This window comes from Hemicordylus capensis, chromosome 1, assembly GCF_027244095.1.
Source record: "Hemicordylus capensis ecotype Gifberg chromosome 1, rHemCap1.1.pri, whole genome shotgun sequence".
In the NCBI taxonomy this organism is placed as follows: Eukaryota; Metazoa; Chordata; class Lepidosauria; order Squamata; family Cordylidae; genus Hemicordylus; species Hemicordylus capensis.
In genome coordinates, this window is record NC_069657.1 from 29,204,301 (window position 1) to 29,229,542 (window position 25,242).

The 25,242-nt window shown below is 42.9% G+C and overlaps 1 protein-coding gene across 5 annotated transcripts in view; it reads right to left on the reverse strand.

The window, feature by feature from the left end:
* Positions 1-25,242, reverse strand: part of VRK1 (VRK serine/threonine kinase 1) — a 103,346-nt gene that overhangs the window by 15,983 nt on the left and 62,121 nt on the right. For all 5 annotated transcript variants that reach the window (XR_008309426.1, XR_008309429.1, XM_053259027.1 and 2 more), the window contains exons 4-11: positions 23,793-23,862; positions 14,144-14,231; positions 12,970-13,078; positions 12,726-12,818; positions 9,875-10,007; positions 7,513-7,633; positions 5,458-5,516; positions 3,196-3,374 (exon numbers count right to left, since the gene is read on the reverse strand). Coding sequence is in view for 3 of the 5 variants with exons in the window: in XM_053259027.1 (XP_053115002.1) it covers positions 3,196-3,374; positions 5,458-5,516; positions 7,513-7,633; positions 9,875-10,007; positions 12,726-12,818; positions 12,970-13,078; positions 14,144-14,231; positions 23,793-23,862 (852 nt within the window). In the remaining 2 variants the exon portion in view is untranslated. The remainder of the gene's footprint in view (positions 1-3,195; positions 3,375-5,457; positions 5,517-7,512; positions 7,634-9,874; positions 10,008-12,725; positions 12,819-12,969; positions 13,079-14,143; positions 14,232-23,792; positions 23,863-25,242) is intronic.

Here is a 25,242-nt window from a genome sequence, read left to right on the forward strand (position 1 = left end):
CCATTCCTTGCCTACTGCCACAAGTAACGGAACCACGAGTAACAAGGCCTTAGGGCTATGGGGAAAGGGGGGTTAGGTTCTAGGGTGGAGGGAGGAAATTTTTTTAAGTGGCAACCTGGCCCCAAAATGACCCAAAACTCACTGTGGGTCCCCAGTGTGCCCAGGAATGCCCTCCAAAGAGCCCCCCCCAAACCATGAAAAAATGCAGGGGGGAGTCCGTTTTTTTTTTTTTAAAGGCCACAAAATGGCTAATCCTGTACGCCGTGAAACAAAATGGTGTCCAGTAGTGACCTCCGTGGTCACTTCCGGCCCTCTAGGAACCGCAGATACATGGGTTTTAACCCCTTTGTGTTCAAGGATACTGAAAAAAGGGTGTCAATGAGACCCTGCAGATATGCGGAGCCGCAAATCGCAGTTCCGCAAATAATGAAGTTCTCCTGTACTTCCTCTTAACCTCTTAATTACTTTTCCTGTTTTGTTATACTATAGCTTGAGTTACAGATTCCAGCTTCCAGACTCTCAGCGTACACCATTAATATGTTGGGTACAAGCTTAATTTCAAGTATACTAACGAGGGCCATTTCCCCCCAGTATGCCTGACTATGTGTTAAACAAGTGTCATAGGCCATTTCCTGGGGATCCCGTTTGAGTTATGGCAAGAGGGAATATGTAGGAGGCTGTTTTTTAGCTCCCAGTTATGGAACATGCTGTATTTAACTGGCTCACATCCAGATTATGTTACACACAAGTAGACCCAATAAAATAAATGTGACGAGTTAGTCTTGAGTATCTTTTCACATTGATCCAATGGGACTACTCATGGATAATTTAGTCTGGATGTCCATCTCTGATTTTATTTGGCTCTGATGCTGCTGTATTTATTTCTCTGGCATTTTTAATTTATGATTAATGGTGGCGGCTTTATTTTCTGAATTTAAAAAAAATCTATTGTGAGCCACCCTGATTTACTGCAGTAGAGTATAAGTTCCATATATATATATATATACACACACACACACACACACACACACACACACACACACACACAAACTTTGCAGACTAGGCTTCTTGTTAACAAGACTGCATTGTCCCATAATACTACACTGTAGTATTTCTTCCTGAATTACTACAGTTTTATCATTTCACCGTTCAAATTAATCTTACTCAAATCATAATTAATGCCATTCATTTAATGACATCTACATCAATAGATGAATACACTGTAGGCTTGCCTCTTTATGACTAATAGAAGTATACAGGTTTCTACACAAGATTAATCCAGCTAGCATGTGTATATACACATGAACACTTGGGCGTTCTACAGGTGCAGGTTCACTCTGTATTACAAGGATTAAAGTGTATGTCAATGTACTTGTACAGCCAGGGGGGCTGACAAAGTAGATATTCTACAAACAAGTTCATCACATCTACAAACGTGCTTAAAATGTAGGAAACTCAACCTCCTAATTCTAATATCTGTTACTGAAGTCTCTGAAAGCATTATTTTTGGGTACAATGATTAGATTATGGTCCAATTATGCTGTCCAATACCAAACATATGGATAACAATATTAAGCCAAGTAAAATATTGGATACTAGTAGATGAGGCCCATTGCTGGGCCAGTGAGACCCCGGAAAAATCATTTTGTGTAGATTATCCTGCTAGAGAAATTATACATATGTAATGGAATATTTTATTAATGTACTTGCAAAAGGAAAGTAAAAGAACATTTTGGTATTTGTAGGATTTTAACTTCAAACATTATTGATTTTAATGCATAAGTACTAGGGATGTGCAAATCATTTCAAACTTGGAATTTTCCGACTTGAAATGGGCTGTTTCAAGTTTCCCCAAGCTTGAATCAAAATGCCTTTCAAATGAAGTCCCTGTTTTGAGCTTGGAATGGAATGTCCCCATTCCAACTCAGAACACTTTGAGTGTTCCAAACGCCATTTTGGAGGGCTGTTTTTTCTGGGGAGAGCTGGTCTACCAATTGGGGTTGGCAGGTAGACCAGGCCTCTACTCAGGACTTCACGCATTGTCCTGCCTTGGAGAACTGGTCTACCCGTACCTGCCATGTGAGGCAGGTAAACCAGGTCTCCACCTTGGACTTAGTTTGTCAGCCCACCTCCAAATTAACACTCGGAACACACGAAATGTTCCAAGCTCATTCCACTGGAACAACCGGCTCAACCAGTTGTTCCGACAAAGGATTTGCATTTTGTTTCAAGCTCCAAATGAAATGCAAAATCTGTTTTGTGTACATGTCGAATAAGTACCATATATACAGTACATTTGAATCATAGTAAATTTGAACCTGAGAAAGATCTGCTTCTCTTGGGCATGATGTTGTTTATGTATTACTGATCTGACTGGATGTTAAAAGTCTGTTGAGAACAGTTAAAATATGATTATATTCAGAATTTTGTGTATGTATAAATATTTTAAGCCTTTCTCCCAGCCTATTCCTGTGTTAAAAGTGATGCCTTCAACTAATTTCAGTGGCAAAATTGTGTATGCAAAATTCGGTATCTGTAGGTCATAGGAAAGTATGACTATTTCACACGAACAAATTCTTCAAAATATATCACTGATTTCATGCAATTAATTAGAATGTTCAGTTTTCATGCCATTATAGAAGTAATAGGATCCATTTGGAAATTAACTGTGGGGCTCTCTTACTGAAATGTTATTACAACTAAACATTTACTAACCTACAATATTACATACTGCATGTAAATCCTATCTGTTGAGACATATTTGGGGGTGGGGGAAATTTTCAGAGTACATACTGGCCAGGATCCAAAAAACCCTATGCAACTAGCAGTTACATGTTTCTAAGGGGACTTTGGGCTTATGTTTTGTCCAGATCCGCTCCTTTGCTGCATTCAGTGATGTTTCAGAAGCTATTTGTGCTACAGTATGGAAGCCTCCATCACAGAAAAAAGTAAGAACTCCCACAAGGTGTTTGCAGGCTCTTGGGTGCATCTAAAGTAACTCTCTGGATTCCGGCCAGTGAGAAAAAGATTGAGCAAGCCGTTTGTTCATGAAATATGGCTAAGTCTCAAGTGTGCATTTGTTCTCTTTCCTTTCCTTAATTTCACCTATGTGACACCCATTTCCAACAGCACTCACTTGCTCTTCAGCAGGAAAAAAGAGCCATGAAATACAGATCTGGATTAAGAAATAAAGACCTTAAGTGCAGGCTTTACTGGAACTTCTCCATTCTCCAAAACTCCAAAGTCCAATATGCCATCATCTTTCTGCCCAATGTTCTTAAGACCTTGAAGAAGGATTTCTCGTAATTCCTGGTATGGAGGTTTTTCAGTGTAGGCCAGAGACATCACCTTTTCCATGTACCTGGCTAATTCACCTGGGGGGGAGGGGGGACACAATCAGAATCTAAGACTATTGAATTATAATAGTCTTATTATAGAGTGGTGCACACACACACATACAATTGCTACTTCCAGTATTTCCAGCAAACAACAGGGGCAGGGGCAGCAGGGAGGAATGCTGCCGCCACAAAATCATTTCCAAAAAATGGAGCGCCGGTGGGGGGAAAGCAGCGGGAGGGGTAAGTGCAACCCCCCCACTGCCCTTAAAGAACCACCCTGCGCCAGACCGGGCCACGTTCGAACCAGTTCAGAGGCCTCTATCATGGGCTCCGGACTGGTTCGTGCACATCCCTAGGCTGGAGGTGACCCACAGCCACCAGACTAGTAGCCATTGATAGACCTATTGTCCATGAATTTGTCTAAGCCCCTTTTAAAGCCATCCAAGCTGGTGGCCATTACCACATCCCATGGCAAAGAATGCCATACAAGAACATAAGACCAATGATTCGACTCAAGATAAAATATCTTCCTATTAGGGATGTGCATGAAATGAGATTCATAAACCAAATCGTGGCACATCCCTTTAACAGAGGGATTACACATCCACTTTCGCAAGGAGTAGAGGAGGTCCAGACCTGCTCCTCCTCCACTCACCGCCACTTGTGTAATCACAGCACTCCACCCAACTATGCTCGCATGCCAGCGAGGCGTCTCCCAGCTGCCCCCACGTGATGCTGGCTCACACATGACCGCCATGCATGCATTGAAGCCATGTATGTTCTGGCATCGCACAGGAGCAGCTGGGAGATGCCCCGTCGGCGCACGAGCATAGCTGAGGGGAGCGCTGCAATTACGGAAGTGCTGGGCAGAAGAGCAGCAGGTATGGACCTCCTCTCTCCCATGCTAAAAGGTATGTGTAATCCCTCCATTTTAAAAGGGATGTGCCGCAATTAAGGTTACAAATCATGTTTCATGAAATAGGAAGAAATCCCTACTTCCCATGTCCCTAAAGTTAAAATTTCTCAGAAATTATACTAAATTTTCTTTTATTTTAGGAACATGCTTCTTTCGTTTACAGATACAAATTAACCGAAACCATTCATGAACTGAAAGTCATATGTGTCAGCCTTTGAAACGTACCTGTGTCATACATATCTAGCTGTATGAAGAATCTGGACACAACTCAGATCAGATCCTACTTAAGTCAATAAGAGAACTCTATAAGATCTTAATTGTGGTGGATTTCCCACTCTGGTATTCTCTTGCCAGCCAATTATCTCCTCCCCCGCTCCCCACCCAATTTAATGAGAACCTCAACTGTGTCTGCATTTTGTGGAAAATACATGGAAATATTCCACATAATTTTTCAAGTTATCACTTTAGCTCTGCTTGGTGAAGGCATTTCAGAACCTCTTAGCAATATATTCAAATCCTCCAAAAATAAATAGGCACCAACCAATTGTTATGAGAACACCTCTCACATTTAAGTATTTCTCTTTACATGTCTTAATACATTTGTATACCACCTATTACAAGAGTCTCAAGGTGATTCAGAAACAAATGTCAGAAAGAAATTTAAAAATATTTAAAGTTAAAATTTAATATTTTTTAACATTAAAAATGATTAAAATAAATAAAAATGTTTTAGAGATGTGCAAATCAATTCGAGCTCAAAACAAAACACCTTTAAAGTAAAAGACTTGTTTTTAGTTTGAATTGAAAAGACCCTGTTTCGATCTTGAATCAAGTGGAGTGATTTGAGCGTCATTTTGAGTCCCATTTTTCTGGGGAGAGCTGGTCTACCAAATGAAGTCAGCAAAGTAGGCCAGTCCTCCAAGGCAGGCCAACACACTAAGCCCAAAGTGTAAGACGGGTCTACCCGCCAACCCTAATCGGTAGACCTGCTCTCCCCAGAAAAATGGGCCCCAAAATGGTGCTCAAAACACTTGAAATCTTTTGAGTGTTTCAACGTTGATTTGTCAAAACAGCCACTGTTTTGACAAATTGATTTCAGGATTTTGCGATACATTTCAAGCTCAAAACAAATTATAAAATCAGTTTCGTGCACATCTCTAGAATGCTTTACTATAGACTAATATTTAATTCAAAAACACATACCTGGTTTATCTTTTCCAGAGAAGCACCTACTCATCAATTCTGCAATGTTATCTGTATATCTAAAGAAAAAGAATGCAAGTAGGGCATATTAACATACCAAGCTAATTCCTTTGCTGGGTTTCCAGATTCAGAGGCAAGATGTCTCCAAATATCAGTTGCATGAAAGCAGCAGCAGGAAGAGGGGCATTTCTTCATCTCCTGCTTGTGGGCTTCTCAGATACATCTGGTGGGCCACTGTGAGAAAGAGGATGCTGGACATAGGCCCTGGGCCTGATCCAGCAAGGCTTTTCCTATGTATTTTGCTACCCTTCAACATATCTATACAACAAGAAGAGCAAAACTGGGGCCAATCCCTTTATTTTTTGAATTATGTTCCAATATCTAATCAAGTATTTTATTCTTTACTAATATAGTAAATTCTTATTAAGAAATATGGGTTCAAAACATTCAGATAACCAAGACCTTGGACAAATGGAAGTGTTGTTGCATAATATTATATTGATGAATTGATGTGTTACTATATTATGATATATACTTGAATCAATTTCAAAAGCAACCAAAGAGCACTGCAAATATCTACATATATCATGGAGGAAAGTCAATACCTTTTACTGAGCCAATTTGTGTTGGGAAAGTAGAATGAGAATTTTCAAGCAGAAGTGACAGGCAAAATGACATTAAGCTGATATAGGGCTATAGGCAAGGGGGGAGGGGTTGTACAGTAGTTTTATAAAATTTAGGACAATATTCAAGGGTTAACACTGGTCAGAGAAACACAGTACATGTTCATCAACATTCTTGGTCTATACAGTTCCTGGTTGCCGAGAGCCCAGTTGCATCAGACTGGAGTTGATGCAGGTGAATATACTTAATTAGGTTCTTATTGGGAAAATGTGTGGAAGATGAGCTATTTGTTCAGTGTTGGCATTTTTATTTGTTTAACATCCAGTTTGTTCACCTGTTTATTTTCCTGCAAAATGTGGAATACAGTCATCCCTTGCTAATCATGACAGTTACATTCTGGCAAAACCCCACAGTTGGCAAATTCGTGGTTGGTGAGGCATTGAAACCAATAGGAAACAGGGGGTTAGGGGGACCGTGACCACATACACACCTAAAAATCAAGGAATAAATGCTAAAAAAAAAAAAATGCCAAAAAGCACCAAAACTCCCTAAATATCACCAACAGTCATCAAGAATCAGCACAAGCTACCAAGAGGAATGAGTAGATTGAGCCTCTGGAAAGTTTCTCACCCCCACCCCCAATCACTCAAATGCACTTGTCAGCAAGGACCACCAGGAATCAGCAAGAGTCAGCAAGTCACCAAGAGCAATGAGCAGATTGAGCCTCTAGAAAGTTTCTGAATTCCCCCAAATCACTCAAATGCATTTTAAATCACCATGAGTCACCAAGAGTCAGCAAAGCAGCCATTTCAGCCCCCAGCAGCACACAGTGGAAACATAGCAGTGACAGCATCCATTACAGCCCCCAACATATATCTCCCAAGTTTCCCCCGCAACACCTTCTGCACTGTGCAGAACATGCACCTCTCTCACCTCCCGCCTCTCAGCCTTTCTTCCTCTGCTCTACTGCCTCCCTCTCTCTCCTCCGTGTCTCTCTCTTTTTCCCTCCACTTCTCTCCATCTCTCTCATTTCTGCACCTTTCCCTCCTCTCTCGCCCACAAAAATTGTGCCTCTCACAAACAAAATCCAGCAAGCATCGCGCACACTCAAGTTGCAGTTGACAAGACCGGTAGCAATTTCCCAGTCATGGATACTCAAAACCGTGGTTGGGAAAACTGTGGTTGGCGCAGGATGGCAGTATTCATCTTTCTTGCAACACACTAAGATATGCAATATTAATATCCAACTGCATGAGATATTTTAAAACAGGAGCTTTCCATTCAATGAAGTCAGCCTTCAAAAATATAGTAGCCTCACTTCTGTTGAGCCTGTGAAATCCTCACTTTGACCAATATATTGGATTAGGAAGGCCTCACCTAGGCACCTATATGCAGATGAAAAGTAGGTGCTTAATTAAAATGATGATTTACCTGATCTTTGAGTCTCTGACATAATTGGGATCTTTCAGGTTGTCTTCCCAAGGCAGGTTCCCACAGAGCCAACTGATCATACAATAACCCAGAATTTCCAAGTCACCACGCCTTGATGGCGCTACAAAACAAGATAAAACATTTGAACTCACAATGTAGTAAAGCAGATTCAAAAGATCAAACCCAACCACTGAAAACTGTATCCAGAAATTATATCTTTAAAAAAAAATTTTTTTAAATCAACTATTAACACAACACCCCAGTTGCTCCTTGAGAGACCTGGAAGACCAGCAAAGGGAGAGCAAAGATTTTTGCACATGATCAGTCATAGACCTATAAACGATCAAGGCTCCAGGCCTCCCAAGGGTGAGTCATGACTTCACTGTCATCAGTAAAAAGGGAGGTGTGGGCGGAGAGCCCCGGGCTGCTTCCACCTGGTGGGCGATTAAGTGGTGCAGGGAGAAGAGATATGTAATTAATGAGGCTTCTAAGTGGGGTCAGAGATGATTGTGGCTGGAATCCAAACAGCTACTTTAGGAGCCCTCCCAAGGGTTTGTACATGCCAATGGGACTTTTGACATTACTTCTTAGAACAGCAAGCCTCACGCCATGCCACAAATTGCTTTTGAGACTCTCCTTACTGAGGGGGGGTGTAACCCTGAGTAACCCAAGTCACTTTGGTTCACTAAACTAGTTACAAATACCTCCAGATCCTGTGCTGGTAAATTTAGAAGGTATGCAGTTACATATAGTTCAGGGCATAATGCAGCACACTTCCCAAGGGGAACCCTTTTCTAACTTTTTAACCACTCATCTCCTGCCAGTACTGAGCTGTATACAGCCTTAGCCTGGGATTATGCTTTAAAAACATCTCTCTTCTTGGAAGCAAAGTAACAGTTGTGCCATTGCTCTTACCACTATATCCAGTGCACTGCAACTCATGCTCGGAAATTACAATTATTTACAAAAACTGGAATCCCAGAACAGATGTGTACAGGAAGACAACTAGATGGGCAGCCACTTTTACCTCTTCCTCTGAAGCAACAGTTACTGCAAATGAAGAGACAAGCTGCTGCAGAATTTTAAAAGTAGCTTGTCTCTATGGCGTGATGGGAAATGCTGCAGAGAAAGTGTAAAAAGAACATCTCATTCCTTTGTGCATCCTTCTATTATTTGGAAGCTAGCCAGGATTTATAATGTTAAAATATGTTGATTCAACTTTAAAATGAATAAATGTTAGTGGGTCTTTCCTTTTAAACTGGCCAAGCAAGACTATTCACACTAAAATCTTAATCCTGACGTCCATGTTGCAAAACCTCTAAACATTCAGCCACCTTATACCCCCTCCCTCTTGCACAAATGTTCGGAATTATCATATCCTGGTAATAGTACAATTTGGCTTGCCACACTTACAGCACAATCCTAAGCATGTTTTCTTGGGAATAAAATGTGGCTGGGGATGATGCGAGTTGTAGTTCAACAACAGCTTGAGAGCCAAGATTACCTACCCTGTTCTACTGAGTAGGTAGACTTACTCCCAATATGGGTGCTTACAACTGCAACCCTATTCTGTAGAGTTAGCCTGTAGTGTATTCTCAGCAGCGTTACCTTCTGGGATACAGGCGAACCTTGCCATTCGCAGACCCAACACCCACGGTTCAACATATACACGGTCAGGAAATTGACACCCAACTTCGGCATACATTGGGTAGGGGGGGAAGGGTTTAAAAGGGTTCATTTCCAGCCACCATTTTTTAAAATTATTATAATAATTATTATTATTGTTATATTCCGCGCTTCCTCCAAGGAGCCCAGAGCAGTGTACTACATACTTAAGTTTCTCCTCACAACAATCCTGTCAAGTAGGTTAGGCTGAGAGAGAAGTGACCAGCCCAGAGTCACCCAGAAAGTATCAAGGCTGAATGGGGATTTGAACTCGGGTCTCCTCGGTCCTAGTCCAGCACTCTAACCACTACACCACTTTAAGGAGAGGTGCCATTTTGCGGCTAATTTGTTTTTTGTTTTAGTTTTCCCCGTGAAAAATCATGGGAAAATGGTAGAGTCGCAAACCCATGAAGCATGGCATGGCACTTTATTTCCATTATTTCTGCCCCCCCCCCCATTTTTAGCAGCCTCCAGGAACCTAAACACACACCCGCATTCCCATTGAGTTATTGCTCCGTTATCTGCGATTGCAACGGAAAATGGAACCCCCACGGATAACAGTGTTCATCTGCATTTTATTGTAAATAAGTCTTGAGAATGAAGCAAAACCAGAACTGCAACAAGATCAAGTATTCAAGTTTGTTCCTTAGTATTCACCATGACGAATATGGTACATGAAGCAAAGTGCTTTACTTACCCACCCCCTTGTGGGCATCGATACTAGTATATTCAAGGGTTCCATCATGGCATCGTTTGGGATCTTCTTTGTAATCCTTATGAGTGCCTTCTGGACAGTATCGATATGCAAGGCCATAATCTACTAAGTATACCTATTAAAATTCCAAATGTACCAAAATCATTCAAGGATTAAAAGATAACATATTAAGAGAACATTTTTAATCTGCACATGAATTCGCTGAATATCATTCGAGAATCAACATTCCATCTTTGCACATAACCCAAATATGTATGTATATCACCTCAAATAGTCAGCTCTAGGCAATGTATAGATAATTCATTCTAGTATCTATAAACTAGTTATTTATTCCATGCACTCCAACATATAGGAACATATCACTTACTGTTGCATTTAGTACTCCACTCAAGCACTGATTCTTATAAAGGAACAAACCAGGTTACAGCAAATTTACAGCCACATGAGAGAAATATAGTGTTTCTCTCTACTATATTGCTATCTAGAGTAATTCAACACTAGCCTTGAAGAACTGCTGTAAGGAATTGTATAGAAAACTATTACATGCTTTGACAATCCCAGGCTTGAAAATAACCACTGACCTGGCTACTTAGGTTTAGGAGGAATTGCTCCCAGGTACAAAGGAGCTGACTCAAGAGTTTTGGATTCGCATCACTTCTCCAGCATGATCCCAGTCTTTTAAAAACAATTAAATACAACACAAATGCTCCATACAGGGGTGAGAACTCTCAATCCATGCCAGAAGCCTCCTGCTTGTTTTACCAACAGCCACTGCTGCATTTGGATGGTCAATTGCACCTGAGACTCACTAACTGCCACAGTATCTGGGAATCGGCATCAGTCATCATTTTCACCCCTTTCAAGGGGTTAACCAAGGTTGGTTAATTGAGAATTGGGGAGAAGTGAAATGCAAAAAGGAGGTTAGTGCATCATTAGCTCTTCATCTTCGAGGAAGGAGCTCTTAGGTATTTTCGTTTTTTAAAAAACCCCAAATTGTAAAGAGTTGCTTCTGTACAGTTTATTCAGACTCTCTTTGGCTTTCCTTTCCTTAGACATGCAGGCTTGGCCATAAACCTAGACCAATTGTACAGTACCTAGCAAGTCTTAAATTTGGAGAAGTAGGGTGGCATGGAGAAGAATGTCCACCTTCAGGGACAAATCTCTGCTAGGAACAGTTCTTTTGTGCAATGAAAATAGGTTCAATATTGGGCAAAAGGATTTGTTGCTGTTGGGATTTCTTTCCTTTTTTTTACCCAGAGGTAACTTCAAAGGAGGAATTTTCCTTTCCTCCACGAAAACGCCCAATATTCCTGCCACTCTTTTTTGCCCCTCCTCTTGGTTATGTGAACCATCTTCAAACCCTGGCCTTTGTTTTAGAAAACGGATATTGGAGCATTTAGAAATATATACTTTTAACTCTTTTTATTGCCTTTTTTCAATCCTATTCTCCAGATAAATATTGTCTTCCAAAGCATCAATCAAAAATTCAGTACAGTACTGGTGGCAGGCACTGTCTGACATGCTAATGAAGTGGGTGCACTTTGAGGGAGAACAAGAAGTGAAGTTGCTTGCAAGGGCTTCCAGTGCATCCCTGCACTCCCTCACAGCATATCTGTTGGTCTGGATGTCAACCAGGGTACATAACAAAGTGAGACAGACCCTGCCTACACTCAGGCTTACAAACAAAAAAGAAACAGGTTACATAAGGGAAGGGGATCACAGTGAAGAGGCAGATTGGTTTGACTGATGCTAGAACAAAATGATTCTGTAAATCAGCATTTATATCCAGTTAGGGCCAGGCTGATCTTCCTTTCCTGGTTTTCTTGAATGGATAGAAATACTGTGGCTACCTAATGACTTTTAGTCCTCTGGCTGGTGGCAGAGGCCAAAGTGTTCTTCCTTTCACTTCTGCAGTATACCCCGCATTTACCTGAACAGAAGACAACCCTGACTTTAAGGTGTTGTCCTTAAAAGAGAGAGAGAGAGAGAGAGAGAGAGAGAGAGAGAGAGAGAGAGAGAGAGAGAGGAGTTAAATACAGGTTATACCTGTATTTACCCAAAAGGAACAGCACTCTTAATTTAAGGTGACCCCAACCCTCAACCACCACCCATTTCTAACATCAAAGAACTGGCGGGGGGGGCGGGAGACGACCTAGTCTTGGATTCAAGTAATTACAGTATTAAGTCCATAAACAAGTGGACAACTGCTAGAACGTTTCCTGGACTAGTAAGTTTTGTAGGCTCAGTGCAAGGTTGCTTAATCCCTTGGGCTACTTTAAAGTACCAGCATTCACTTATTCACTCTGAGATAAGCACTTGAACAGGAGAAAATTACGGACTTCATATGTGCATTTGCCAAACACTAAAGGTGTAAAATAATAATAATAATAAAATTAGACAGCTACAGATATTTCTGTAAACCAACTGATCTGAATAATCAACATGTTAAAAATCAGGTTTTCCAAATAACAGAACACTTATGCTTGATGGATTCTTCAAACAAAAGAAATAAAAAATTGACAAAGCAGACAGGCAAACGTAATTCACTGGTGTACTATATAATTTTAAACTTCCACCCCCAAACAGCTATTTGAAATTCATTTTGTATTGCAAGCATTTTCTTGAATATTATTCAGGGCAGAATAGCCAATTTGATCAACTGCCAGCAAAGTGAATAAAAAATGTACAACATTAACTAGATATAAATGTCAAGCAGAAATATTAATGCTGTACACATTCATAAAGGCAAAAGATTCCTGCTTAGGTTCACGGCAGCTCCATATTCTTTAAAACAAGAGGTTAAACAGTGAAGAAAGGAAGGAGTGGAAATTACCTGATGTGGAGTCTTGTAACTCAGCAGAAGGTTTGAGGCCTTGATGTCTCCATGCACATATTCATGTTCATGAATATACTCCAAAATATCAAGCTAAACAAAAGCATTAGAGAGAACAATGTCAGCAATAAATTTAAAAATGCTGAACTCCAACCAGTAGAGGGCCTCTATCTTTTATAATCTAATTTTTACGAACAAAGAAATCATATTAAGTAGCATTAAAAATACCGAATTGTTAACTTACTATTCTCAAGCCCAACTGCAATACTGTTCTGAGTGAAAACGGCTTTCCTCTCTCTTCAAAAATCTTCTGAAGATCCTTCCCAAATCTGTCCATTACCATGAATCTATAACTGATTTCAAGAGAAAGAGACATATTTTAAAAGAAAAGTTACACACACATTCAAAAATGTAATTCTTGCAAACAAGGTTATACCGTGCACATTCCAGAAAGCCCCTTTCTTTGTCCATAAGGAATTACATACATTAGTGCTTTCCCCATTTTCTGCAGAGCCACAACTACTCACTTCCTTTCCAACTCTTGCTGTACAGCAAGATGCTTTTTAAAACTGGACGAGTTTAATGGTTTGTGGTGATATCTGCGTCCCCACCCCACTGGAAAGGGGTGGGGTCAAGAAAAAAGCCCTGCAATGCTTATGGACCCTACAGTGCGGTGCTTTTTTGGATCATGGTCACTGCAGACAAGTGATTACACACACTGGCACTTTAACAGATTATTTTGGTTTTAATGGCTCTCTTTCAGCTAGGTAAACATCTGAAATGTTGATTTAAAAATTAGGTGCTATTACGGAGCCTACATGTTCACACCTTTCCAACCACAGTCCATGATAAGCCTGAAGAAGTGCTCCTGACAGACATTCAGGAAAGGACTCTAGCATAAGCAGTTACAGCCAGAAACGAAAATCAGGGAAGTCTGGAATATATGGGCTTAAAAGATATCTCAGAGCTTAAGAACAGAACCTATAGCGTCGATGAAAAATTCCTCCCAGAGTCAAATGTGTCAAGTTACATGTATACAAGTCCTTAACTTTTTAAGCAGCTCCATAAGAGATGGAATAAACAGCACTAAACTTTCTACGATTCATCAAACAATGGCATCTGCTTCTACATATATAGCACAAATCTCCAAATACTCCATCAATAATACAGAATGCAACCATATGCTAATAAGGATTAGCATAGATATAAGCTTTATATGTACATATTTTTCAGGTCACAATATTCAATCCTCTGATACTTTCCAGTTATAAACTTTGACTATGAAATATGCTAACAATTCCAAAGGTAGATCAATAAAGTCTGCCAACGTTAATGTTCAGGAAACAGTACTGCAACTGTTTTTGTAGGTTGTGGATAAACAAAATCTGACACACTCCATAATAAGATATGAATTGTACCTTTTGCCATTCTTTTGATGCAAGCCGGAACCCCAGTATCTTGGTACACCTAAGTATTTCAGCTTGTGAGAAGAAATCCATTTCTTAACTGAAAACATAAGAAATTCTCAAATAGGCAGTATTACAGTTTTCTGCAAAACAATTATATTCCTATGCTTATGGGAGAATGTGATTTTCTGATAAACAGAAAACAGATCACTATATGTGCACAGTTAAAATAGTGGCCAGCATTCTAACGCTGTGCTTGTGCCGTGAACAAAGTTGAGCTGGCACAAAAAGATTGAATAGCTGCACAGAGTCACAGGGATTTTCAAAACTGCACTATTGTGCAAAAGTTCCCTTTAAAACATGAGGTGTGTCACAGGCTGCATACCTGTTTCACAAGCAAAAACCTGTTTAGGCTAGTGCAGCACTCTGCACCGCAGCCACCAGATTTAGCACAACAGCTAGCTCAGCAGTCTTGCACAAGCACAGTGTTACTCAGAAGGTCAGCCAGCAACTAAATTTTGGGTGGCTTCACATGTAACAGTAGCAAGTCCTGTTCAGTCAGGGTCTAGTTCCTGGCAAGTAAGTGCTCTTGGTGTGAACCATTAGCTCCCCGCCTTCCATGTTTTCCAAACCCACCAATGCCGAGTTGTCAAGCAGGACTTCCTCTCTGCCACCTGATATTCCCTGCCCAACTTCAAATCTTGGTTACAGATGTCAAGTAGAGAAGGGGAGGGCTGCTTGGCAACTTGACATGGGTGGATTCGGACAAGACAGAAGGCAGAGAGGTGGCTCGTGCCGGGAGAGTACGTTCATTGGGAACTAGCGGGGAGTGGAACCAGATTCATTCATTAATTATTATTTTTATTTATTTATTTGATTTCTATACCGCCCTTCCAAAAATTGCTCAGGCGGTTTACACAGAGAAATAACAGATAAATAAGATGGACCCCTGTCCTAAAAGGGCCCACAATCGCAAATTTCGGCCTCATTTGCAGTAATTTTGCCCCCTCCGCAAAAATACAACATACATATTTTCCTGATGTCCTAGACAGATTGCAGTCCAATTTGGCATCTTTTTTGACCTATTTAAATTATTTTAAAAACAAAAAAATTCCACCATATTAATGTTCCCTCACTGCATCTCAAAAGATTTCCATGTAGCCATGTAGAAATTTTGTTTTGGAAAATTTTCCACAGAAAAAAAATAGAGTATTTGAAAATTTTGTTTTGGAAAATTTTCCGCAGATATTCTATCCCACAGCTCTGCTGAAGCAGAAAGGGCATGATCTAACCAACATTAAGCACTTCTAAGATTCAACACGAATATGACAAATGCTTATATACCGCTTTTCAACAAAAGTTGAATACATAACTATAAATAAGTAAGTAAATGGCTCCCTGTCCCCAAAGGGCTCACAATCTAAAAAAAGAAACCTAAGGCAGATGCCAGCAACAGCCACTTTGAGATGCTGTGCTGGGGATGGATAGGGCCAGTTGCTCTCCCCCTGCTAAATAAAGAGAATCACCACTTTAAAAAGGTGCCTCTTTGCTCAGTTAGCATGTGATTAAGTCTCTGCCACTGAAATTAATGGAATTTAAAAGTGTCCAAACTTTGGTTGCATTGAGCCCCCTTGTTAATGTATTATAAGTGTTTCCTTCTACCTTCATATTTTTGCATATCATTCTACATTCTTAGCAGTCTTACAACAATAAACTCGTTCTGCATAGAACAGTAACACCCAGGACATCTCAGCAAATCCAGTGATTTAAAAAAACCTCCAGTTTAAGAAGGGTTAAGGGCGGCTTACATTTTCACTTGTGCTCTAAAAAGCATGGACATTCCAACTGAAGGTTCCCATCTTAGCTTCCACACCACAGAAGCTGTAAAGCCTTTGTAGTCTCATATATCATGCTAGCTTTAGAAATGAGGCTCCATGCACCCACAACTTGCCTTTGTCCTTCAGCTGGCTCGGGAGGGATGCATCCAGGCAGACATTCAACAGGTGCAGCTTCCCCATCACTTCCTAAAGATGCCCCTGATGAATGTATGCCTGATGCATATTTACAAGGTATGGTGCTACTACAAAAGGCCATCTATTTATTATCCTATAAATAAACAATAGGATTTATTGCAATCCTAAAATAATCTGCAATAGATTCAACAGGCCTTTTCAGTTCTGAAAACTTGTCCTGGCTGACACCAGGCAAAATCTTGGCAAAGTGTGACTACATGGAGCTCATTTCTAAAGTCAGCATGATACTCGAGACTGTATGTCTTTACAGCTTCTATGGCAAAGACGTTAAGATGGGAACCTTAACTTGCAATTTCCATGCTTTTTAGAGCAAAAGTGAAACTGTAAGCCCATCTTAACCCAGAGATTTTTTAATTACTAAATTTGCAAAGTTTTTGAAAAGGAATATCTGGCTTGGTTAACTAGCGCATGCGCGCGCACACACACACACCACGGCCATTCACATTCTCTCTTTCTCTCCCCCCCGCCTCTCCCCACACATACAGAGCAGCCATTCACAGACTCACTCTCTCCCCCCCCTCACTCATTCACACAAACACACAGAGCAGCCATACACACACACACACACACACACACACAGACAACTGGCACTATCCACCCCCAGCACAGTACCTCCAGTGACTGTTGCTGGTGTCTATCTTATGTTTCTTTTTAGATTGTGAGCCCTTTTGGGACAGAGATCCATCTTATTTATTTGTTGTTTCTCTGTGTAAACCGCCCTGAGCCATTTTTGGAAAGGCGGTATAGAAATCGAATAAATAAATAAAAGAAATAAATTCAAATTCTCTCTCTCTCTCTCACACACACACACACTCACTTCCCCCTGCCTCCCCAAAAGGTATAGTTGGTTAAAAGGTATAGCTGCAGTGTGGGAAGAAAAGAAGAGGAAAGGGAAGGAAACTGAAGGGCTGTGCTCCCAACGCTAAGATAGGGAAGGAGCTGACCGCTATACTGGTTGTGGGCAATGCTGTGGGCACTGCAGCTTCAAAAGTCCTTCTGCTCTTTTAGCAGTAAAGATGCATTTTTCAGCCTCTTAAAATGCAACTTTGAGGATGAATTGTGAAATAATGACAGGTTGCTTACCTGTAACTTGGGTTCTTCTAGTGGTCATCTTTGCTCTTACACAAATGGGATTTGCGCCTGCGCAGAAACCACATCGGAGATTCCAAGCTAGAGTTCTTAACTTTTGGCGGTAACCCCGCCCCCTCGGTATATAGGCGGCTGCGTGGGCTTCCCTCTCCAGTCTTCTGAGTCCACAATCTGAAAGAGACTAGCAGAAAAGACATGAGAAGAGGGGAGGATAGGTGAGCGTGTAAGAGCACAGATGACCACTAGAAGAACCCAAGTTACAGGTAAGCAACTTGTCGTTCTTCGACATGGTCTCTGTGCTTTACACGAATGGGTGCATAGCAAGCTACACCCTGTGCCCTGCTCACCTGGAGACGGGATCAGGCGAAGATAGATTGTAGCACCGCCCTGCCAAACACTGTGTCTTTTCTGACTTGGACATCCAGGGCGTAGTGTTCTATGAAAGAGTGCTCTGACGCCCACATAGCCGCCTGGTAGATGACATCCAGCGGAATAGACCTTTCAAAGGCAGTAGACGCCGCAACCGCCTTCGTTGAGTGTGCCTTAACAGAGAGCGGGAGAGGTTTCTTGGCAATCTGGTATGCTAGGGAGATGGTGCGGACTACCCATCTGGATATGGTCTGTTCAGAGGCCTGCTTGCCTCTGTTAGGGCCAGAGTAGAGCACAAAGAGAGAATTGGAGGTTCGAAGGGCAGAGGTGCGGTCGACGTAGAAGGCGAGCGCTCTACGAACGTCTAGAGTGTGGAGGCGTTGTTTGGCCCCAGTCGACGGCTTGGTGAAGAATGTGTGTAAGGAGATTGGTTGGGAACGGTGAAACGATGTGACTAGCTTCAGAAGGAAGGAAATGTCCAGCCGAATAACGGCTTTTTCCTTGTGGAAGGTCAAGTATGGAGGGTCAACTCTAAGAGCCCTGAGTTGACTGAACGGCCTGGCCAAGGTGATAGCCGTGAGGAAGGCTACTTTACCGGAAAGGAGGTCAAGAGAAATCGTAGCCATGGGTTCGAAGGGAGAGTTCATGAGCGAAGAGAGCACCAAGGTCAGGTCTGATGCTGGGGGCATGACTGGCGGGTCCGTATAAAGGTGAGCGAGTCCTTTAAGGAAATGCTTGACAGTAGGGTGTTGGAACCATGAGGGTGTGGGGGGAGGAGAGAGCCACTATGACTGCGAGGTGAACCCGCAAGGACCAGAATCTTAAGTCTGGCCTGTTTGAGGGACAGTAAATACGAACAAACATGAGCACATGTTTAATTTATTAATTTTATTTATCAATTCTACAGAAACACAGTGTATGGGAATTTTCCTGTCCGTTAAAAAGTTCTGGAAATGGGTCCACTTGTGGGAGTAGGAGGAGACCGTGGAGGGTTTGCGCGAGGCCTGGACTATTCATAGCAGGTCCGCTGGGAGGTTGGGGCTATGTGCCAGGCTGTGAGGTGGAGACACTGAAGATCTGGATGGAGAAGGTGACCGTTCTGCAGGGAAAGGAGATGAGGCATGTGGGGGAACCGGTAATAGCAATGGTTGGATAGATGGAGTTGGGGAAACTAGGGCCTCCTGGGCCACCACGGGGCGATGAGGATGCAATGCGGGTGGTCCTGGGAGATCTTTGAAGGACTCAAGGAAGTAGAGGAATTGGAGGGAAGGCATAGACCAGGCATTCCGTCCAAGGTAGGGCAAATGCGTCCCCCAGAGAATTGGGTCCGATCCCAGACCTGGAGCAATACTGGTGGCATTGTGCATTCACCTCTGACGCGAAGAGGTCTATTTCTGGGAGGAACCAGCAGCGGAAGAGGGAGCGGAGTGTGGGGGGATGCAGCTGCCACTCGTGTGATGTTATCTGAGTCCTGCTTAGCCTGTCTGCCGTGACGTTGTCTAGTTCCTGTATGTGGACCGCCAGGGGCGTGATGCCATGGTGAATGCACCAGAGCCAAAGTTCCATGGACAGGAACAGGAGGGAGGTGGAAGAGGTGCCGCCCTGTCTGTTCAGGTATGCTTTGGCGGTAGTACTGTCCATCTGAATGAGGACGTGGGAGCCCCGTATCAGGGGAAGGAAGGCTTTCAAGTCTTTGAATATGGCTAATAGTTTGAGATAATTGATGTGGTGGCCAGTTTCAGTTGAGGTCCAGATGTCATGGATGTTGTGATTGTTGGCGTGAGCACCTCAACCGTCCATGGATGCATTCACAGTGAGTAGAGGAGCAGGACATGGAGGATGGAAGGGGGAGCCGACGGTGAGGTTGATTGGGTCCGTCTACCACAGGAGGGAATGCAGAACCCAAGGCGGGAGCGTTAGGGTGGTAGCGAGGGAATCCTCGGGTGGAGAGAACACTGAAAGGAACCAGTGCTGTAGAGTCCTGGCCCATAGCCTGGCATGAGGGAGGGTGTGGGTGGTGGAAGCTATATGTCCTAACAGGCAATGAACTGTTTGTGCTGACTGGATAGGGTGGTAGAGTAGGTGGACTGACAAATCCAGGATGGCCTGGGTTCTGCGCTGAGGCAGGAAATTTTTGGATTGAACGGAGTCGAAGACGATTTCCAGAAATTCTATTGTTCTGGAAGGGGTGAGCTTTGATTTTTCGTAGTTCACCTGGAGGCCCAGGTTGGAGAGGAGGGTGATGACCGTTTAGAGGTCTCTGAGAAGGGATTGTGAGCCACCACGAGCCAATTGTCGAGGTATGGAAAAATCTGGATATTTTTTTGTTGCAGGGCTGCCACCACTGGGGTCATGCGTTTGGTAAATACCCGGGGCTCAGATGCCAGTCCGAAGGGGAGGGCGCGGAATTGGTAAGTATTGTTTGCTATTTGAAAGCAGAGGAAACGACAGTGCTGGGGTCTGATGGTGATGTGACAATATGCATCCTTGAGGTCGATGGAGACGAACCACTGGTTCTTTTGTAGGAGGGAGATGAAGGTAGGAATCGTGACCATACAAAATCTTCGGTAGGTGAGGTACAAGTTGAGTTCCCAGAGATCCAGGATGGGACGAAGGGAGCCGTCCAGATTAGGAACAGTGAAGTATCGGGAGTGGATACCCGGGAATTGTGGATTGTGAACCAGTTCTATTGTGAATTTGGAGAGTAGGGAGTCAACCTCCTCCAGGAGAGCTGGGGTGGGTGGAGTGGGTAACGGGGGGTTGTATGGAGGGGTGGATGCAAATTCTATAGCATAACTGACCCACACTATGGTCAGGGCCAAGGAGTCCGTGGTGATATTCTCCCAAGTGGAAATGAAAGGGGAGAGCCTGGTGCCCCAGCGGGGAGGAGGGTGCAAGTCATTGTCCTTTGGCTGGGGGCTGAGATTCTTTGGAGCACTGCTGCATCTTGGATCCAGTGAAGTTGGAGCGCTTTCTGTAAAGCTGGTATCTGTTGGAGCGAAAGGACTTGTCCTGGGGTTGATAGTACTGCTGTTTAGAAGAATACGGTTGGCGTTTCCATTTTTGTGGTTTATAATGGCGGGTTGTGGAGTATTGAAGACCCATGGAGCGGGCTGCGTTACGCAGTTTCTGCACTTTTTGAAGAGTGTCATCTGTTTTCTCTCCGAATAGAGAGGAACCATCGAAGATAAGATCTTCCACTCTGGATCGAGCATCGGGCGTGAGACCGGAAGACCTGAGCCACGCATGGCAATGGAAGTTGCCATTACTTTAACGGCTCCCTCCGTGGAGTGGCAAATTGCATGAAGTTCCTGCTTAGAGACCTGCGTGGCCTCCCAGAGAAAGACTTTGGCCGGGCCCTGCTGTTCTTCAGGGACGTGGTCCAAGAAGGGGACAATATGGTCCCAAAGAAAGGACTGGTATTTGGCATAATATGCCTGGTAGTTTGTAATTCTTGTCAATAAAGAAGCCATGGAGTATAAACGCCTTCCAAACACCTCTAGTTTCTTTCCCTCTTTGTCGGGTGGGGTGGAGAAGGAATATCCCCTGAATTTAGAGAGGGAAGATTCAACCACAATCAAATCCGTAGATGGATGTTGCTTCAGAAAGGAATCATCTTGAACCGTGGAGGCATGAACCATGTAAAAGGAGTCAAGCCGTTTAGATGTTTGTGGAAGAGAAGAAGGCTTGATCCAAGAGGTCTTGGCCACTTTGAGAATAGATGGGTTTAACAGTAGCGATACCAGTGGACAGGCATCATCCTCGATTAAGTGAAAAAGTGGGTCAGGTTCAGATTTGTCCCCTTGAGAAGGTTGGACTCCCAACGAATATGCCACACGTGAGACAAAGTATGTATAAATACAGAAATCCTCCGATGGGGAGCTGGGCCTAGGGTCCAGCAATAAAGAGGGAGGCAAAGAGCCCAAAGATATCCTATCGGGTAGGGAGGATTCTGGGCCTTCTTCATTAGAGGACGAATCTGATGAGTCTGTCGATACTGGGGGTCGAAGCGGTCAAATCCAGAGCCAAGTCGTTGGTCTGGAGTCGGGGGCAATAGTAGCCATAGCTGCCTGTACAGGCGAGTTTCTGGGTGGAACACATGGAGGTAAAAGAGATGTAGTCCAGGGTGGAGGAGGAGGCGGCAACTTTGCCGGTACAGAAGGCGGGTTCAGGATCGAGGCTGAGGTCGAGTAAGCTGGTATAGAAGTTCGAGGAGAGGCAGAACGTCGAAGGGCCAGCTCCGCGGCAGTGGAGGCCTGAGGTCGTTGGTGAACTTCTTGATGCGTGTAGAAGTAGTCCGCTTCTTCATCAACTTGTCTGGCGTAGCGCTCATCCAGAGCAGCTTCCAGGTCTCGGTTGGCCCAGCGGCATGGTTGCTCCGGAGGGAGCTCCTCAGGCTCAGAGTCGTGCTCATACTCGTACACGGGATCGTGTGGGCTAGAGCCGTAGGCGACCTCGGTATCAAGGATAGTTTCAGTATGGAGAGTTCGTGATCGACGTTCGGTATCATGTGTCAGCTTCTGCTTCTTTGTTGGTGGTTCAGAAGGAGCGCGGCGGTCCTTTCTCTTTTTGTTTTTGGCCGGCTGGACAGAACGCGGTTCGATCAGCACCGCCATCGAAATTGACACTGCTACCGAACTCCTCGGTATTGACGTCGAAGCCCGAGCCACGGGATTGACGGGTATATTCACCTTGGGGGTAGTCGCCGAGACTCCCAGAGGGGACGAAATGGGCTCTAAGCCCCAGGCTGCAGGAGAGGTATTGGACGAAGCCTGCATGGTGGACAGTTTGTCCGAGCCCGTAGTTTGGAACACCTGTTCCCAAAGCCAAGAACGAAGTCGAGAGGCTCGATTTTTGCGTGCCTGTTTCATAAAGGCTGTACAGTGCAGACAAGAGCCAACCTTATGGGATTCACCCAGGCAAAAAAGGCAGAGCTTGTGGCAGTCGGTCAAAGGAAGTTTGGATTTGCAGCAACCACACTGCTTAAATTTTGTAGTTTTTGCCATAGGCCGAGGAAAGTATCGGAGAAAAGCGGAGATGAAGGATCCGCAGCACGCCGGGCCAGACGGCTGCAACGGGGTGGAAAACGAAACTAGGGAGACATCTGAGAGGGTGACCGGGGACGAAATAAAAACGCTAAGAAAGGGAAGTACTGAATGAAAATAAGAGGGGAAAGGGTAGGAGTAATGTAGTACTTGCAAAAGAGTCTAGCAAGGAGCAGCTCAGCGATGTGTCTTCGATTGCAGATGAAGAAAGACTAGAGAGGGAAGCCTGTGAAGCCGCCTCTATACCGAGGGGGCGAGATTACTGCCAAAAGTTTGAACTCTAGCTTGGAAGCACCGATGTGGTCTCTGCGCAGGTGCAAAGCCCATTTGTGTAAAGCACAGAGACCATGTCGAAGAACCCTTGGTTGGGTCCCAGAGGGATATACAAGAAGGCACTTTACTAGCATGCAGTCTAAAGGCTGGATCTATGTAAATGGACTACAAAATCATTAGATACCACTCTTCAATTCGAAAGACCATCACCAACCCTTTAAACCCGTTTAAAAGAGAAAAATTTAAACTGCTCTAGCTAAGCCACGTTTCAACGGATCATCACCAGATTTGCAGGGGAGGTGACTCTTGTCACCTAGTGAATGTATGCTGATGGCCAGGCAGCTAGGACAAATGGTCTTGATTTTTAAGCAATAGAATATTCAGGGCTTATAATGGTGGAATCTTGAAACTATTCTCTGTCTTAACTATACTGACACAACTGTGCCAGTCCGATTATTTAATTGCAATTGTTTATTTGTTCTCCTTCCAACAGTCACCTTTTACTATGAGAATTCCATTTTCCCCTTGGAAATTAGTGGCCGCAGTCTCAATGGGCTGTGACCTTCTAGCATAAAAAGGACAAGAGTAAGTGTTCCAGTTCAGTAGGCCCTTTCTTATAAACAATTACCCTCGATAACTACCCAACATGGCATCATTACAGAGAAAGCTCCAGTTATAATTAAGAATGCACTCAAACCATTAAATGGCCACGATGAACTATGGTTTTAGTTGCCCATGAATTGTTACGCAATATATTACCACACCTCTCCTCACATTTACATTATTATTTATTTTGAAAAAGATGGGGGGGGGAGAAGTATTGTGAGTCAAGACTCCCAATAGATTACTTACTTAGATCTGGTTTAGCAGCTCGCATGTAAAACCTTAATTCAGTAAAGAGCGGTCCATTTTCACTGGGCTCCTTTAAAAGATCATTTAAAAATAAGTGTATCCTGTCCTTTTAGCTGTTAAAATGAATACAAACCTGACTGACATTCACTTCTCTCTCTGGCAAAGGCTTTGGTACTAAATAAAGCCTTCTTCCCCCAGTCCTAAAGAGAACTCATATGAGTTCTCAATTGTACAATTGTGTAGGTACAAGGGATACTTTTTATTCAATCAATCCCTAGTAAAACAAAGGCCTCAATACTAATAAAGCATAGGTTGGCATTAGAAGAAAGCAATGACTGCTACAAAACAAATATTAATATTGCTGGTTCATAGGGCCAGTACAACCATCTCTGTTGAAACTGCTGCCAAATACCATGGTAATCTATCCTACACGAGGAAGCCTGTCTTGATATTCATTTCTTTCCCCATACACTTTTGGGGGTGGCAGGGTGGGTGGGGGGAATCCTTCCATCTTTCTTTCTTTTTCAAGTCTGCAAATTATGCAAAGCAACATACAAACCGACTGGGAAAGTTAGTGCCAGTCTTCACAGATTTATATTTTGTTAATGTTTTCTTGAGATTATTTTTCTCTTCTGCAAAGCTATACACCATACAGTTAGCACATCCTGTTTACAAAGCAGTTCTCAGATTATTTTGCACAGATGAACTTAATTCAACCTACAGCTACTTAATCCCAACCCAGGATAAACTCAAACATACATAAGTGCTTTGCACGTCTACATCTGGAGTCATACGTCCCCATCTCTAAAAGACATTTATGTTTTCAAGCTGTCTGTTCTATGTAGTCAGAAGTGTTCATTTATTAACACAATTTATCTCCATTATGGTTACACACTAAAGCAGGCCACAAAGTACTGATGTTCTATATAAATAAAATGTTTATATCAGCATCCTCTTAAAACTGCACATACATCACCAATATGAACTATGCATTAATGCTTTTCAATACACTTAGTAGTCAAAGACATGATGTATAGACTTTTTGCAAATGTAAACTTAATCGATTCATAGTGTGTATAAGAGAATAAATAAAAGGCAGTCAAATACATGATGCAAAGTTACTGCTATCAAGCAATACTATCTGCAGCTACACTAATACACCCAGTATTACAAGTTATCCTACACCCAGTAATCTGGTGTGCTGGATCAAGAGGTTTCTCTCATATTGTCAGATATTCAATATATTGTAGTCTAGTGATAGGCAAACAGAGGCCTAGGAGCCAAATTCGGCTTCCAAAGGCTTCCTGCTGGCCCCCCAACATCACTTGTGATCCCAAGTACCTCCTCTCAAACACACACTCACTATCAGCTATTCTCTCTCAAGGTGAGACAGAGGCAAAAGATGCTTTAATCCCTCTCTTCCAGTGCAAACTGTGAGACTTATTGAGAG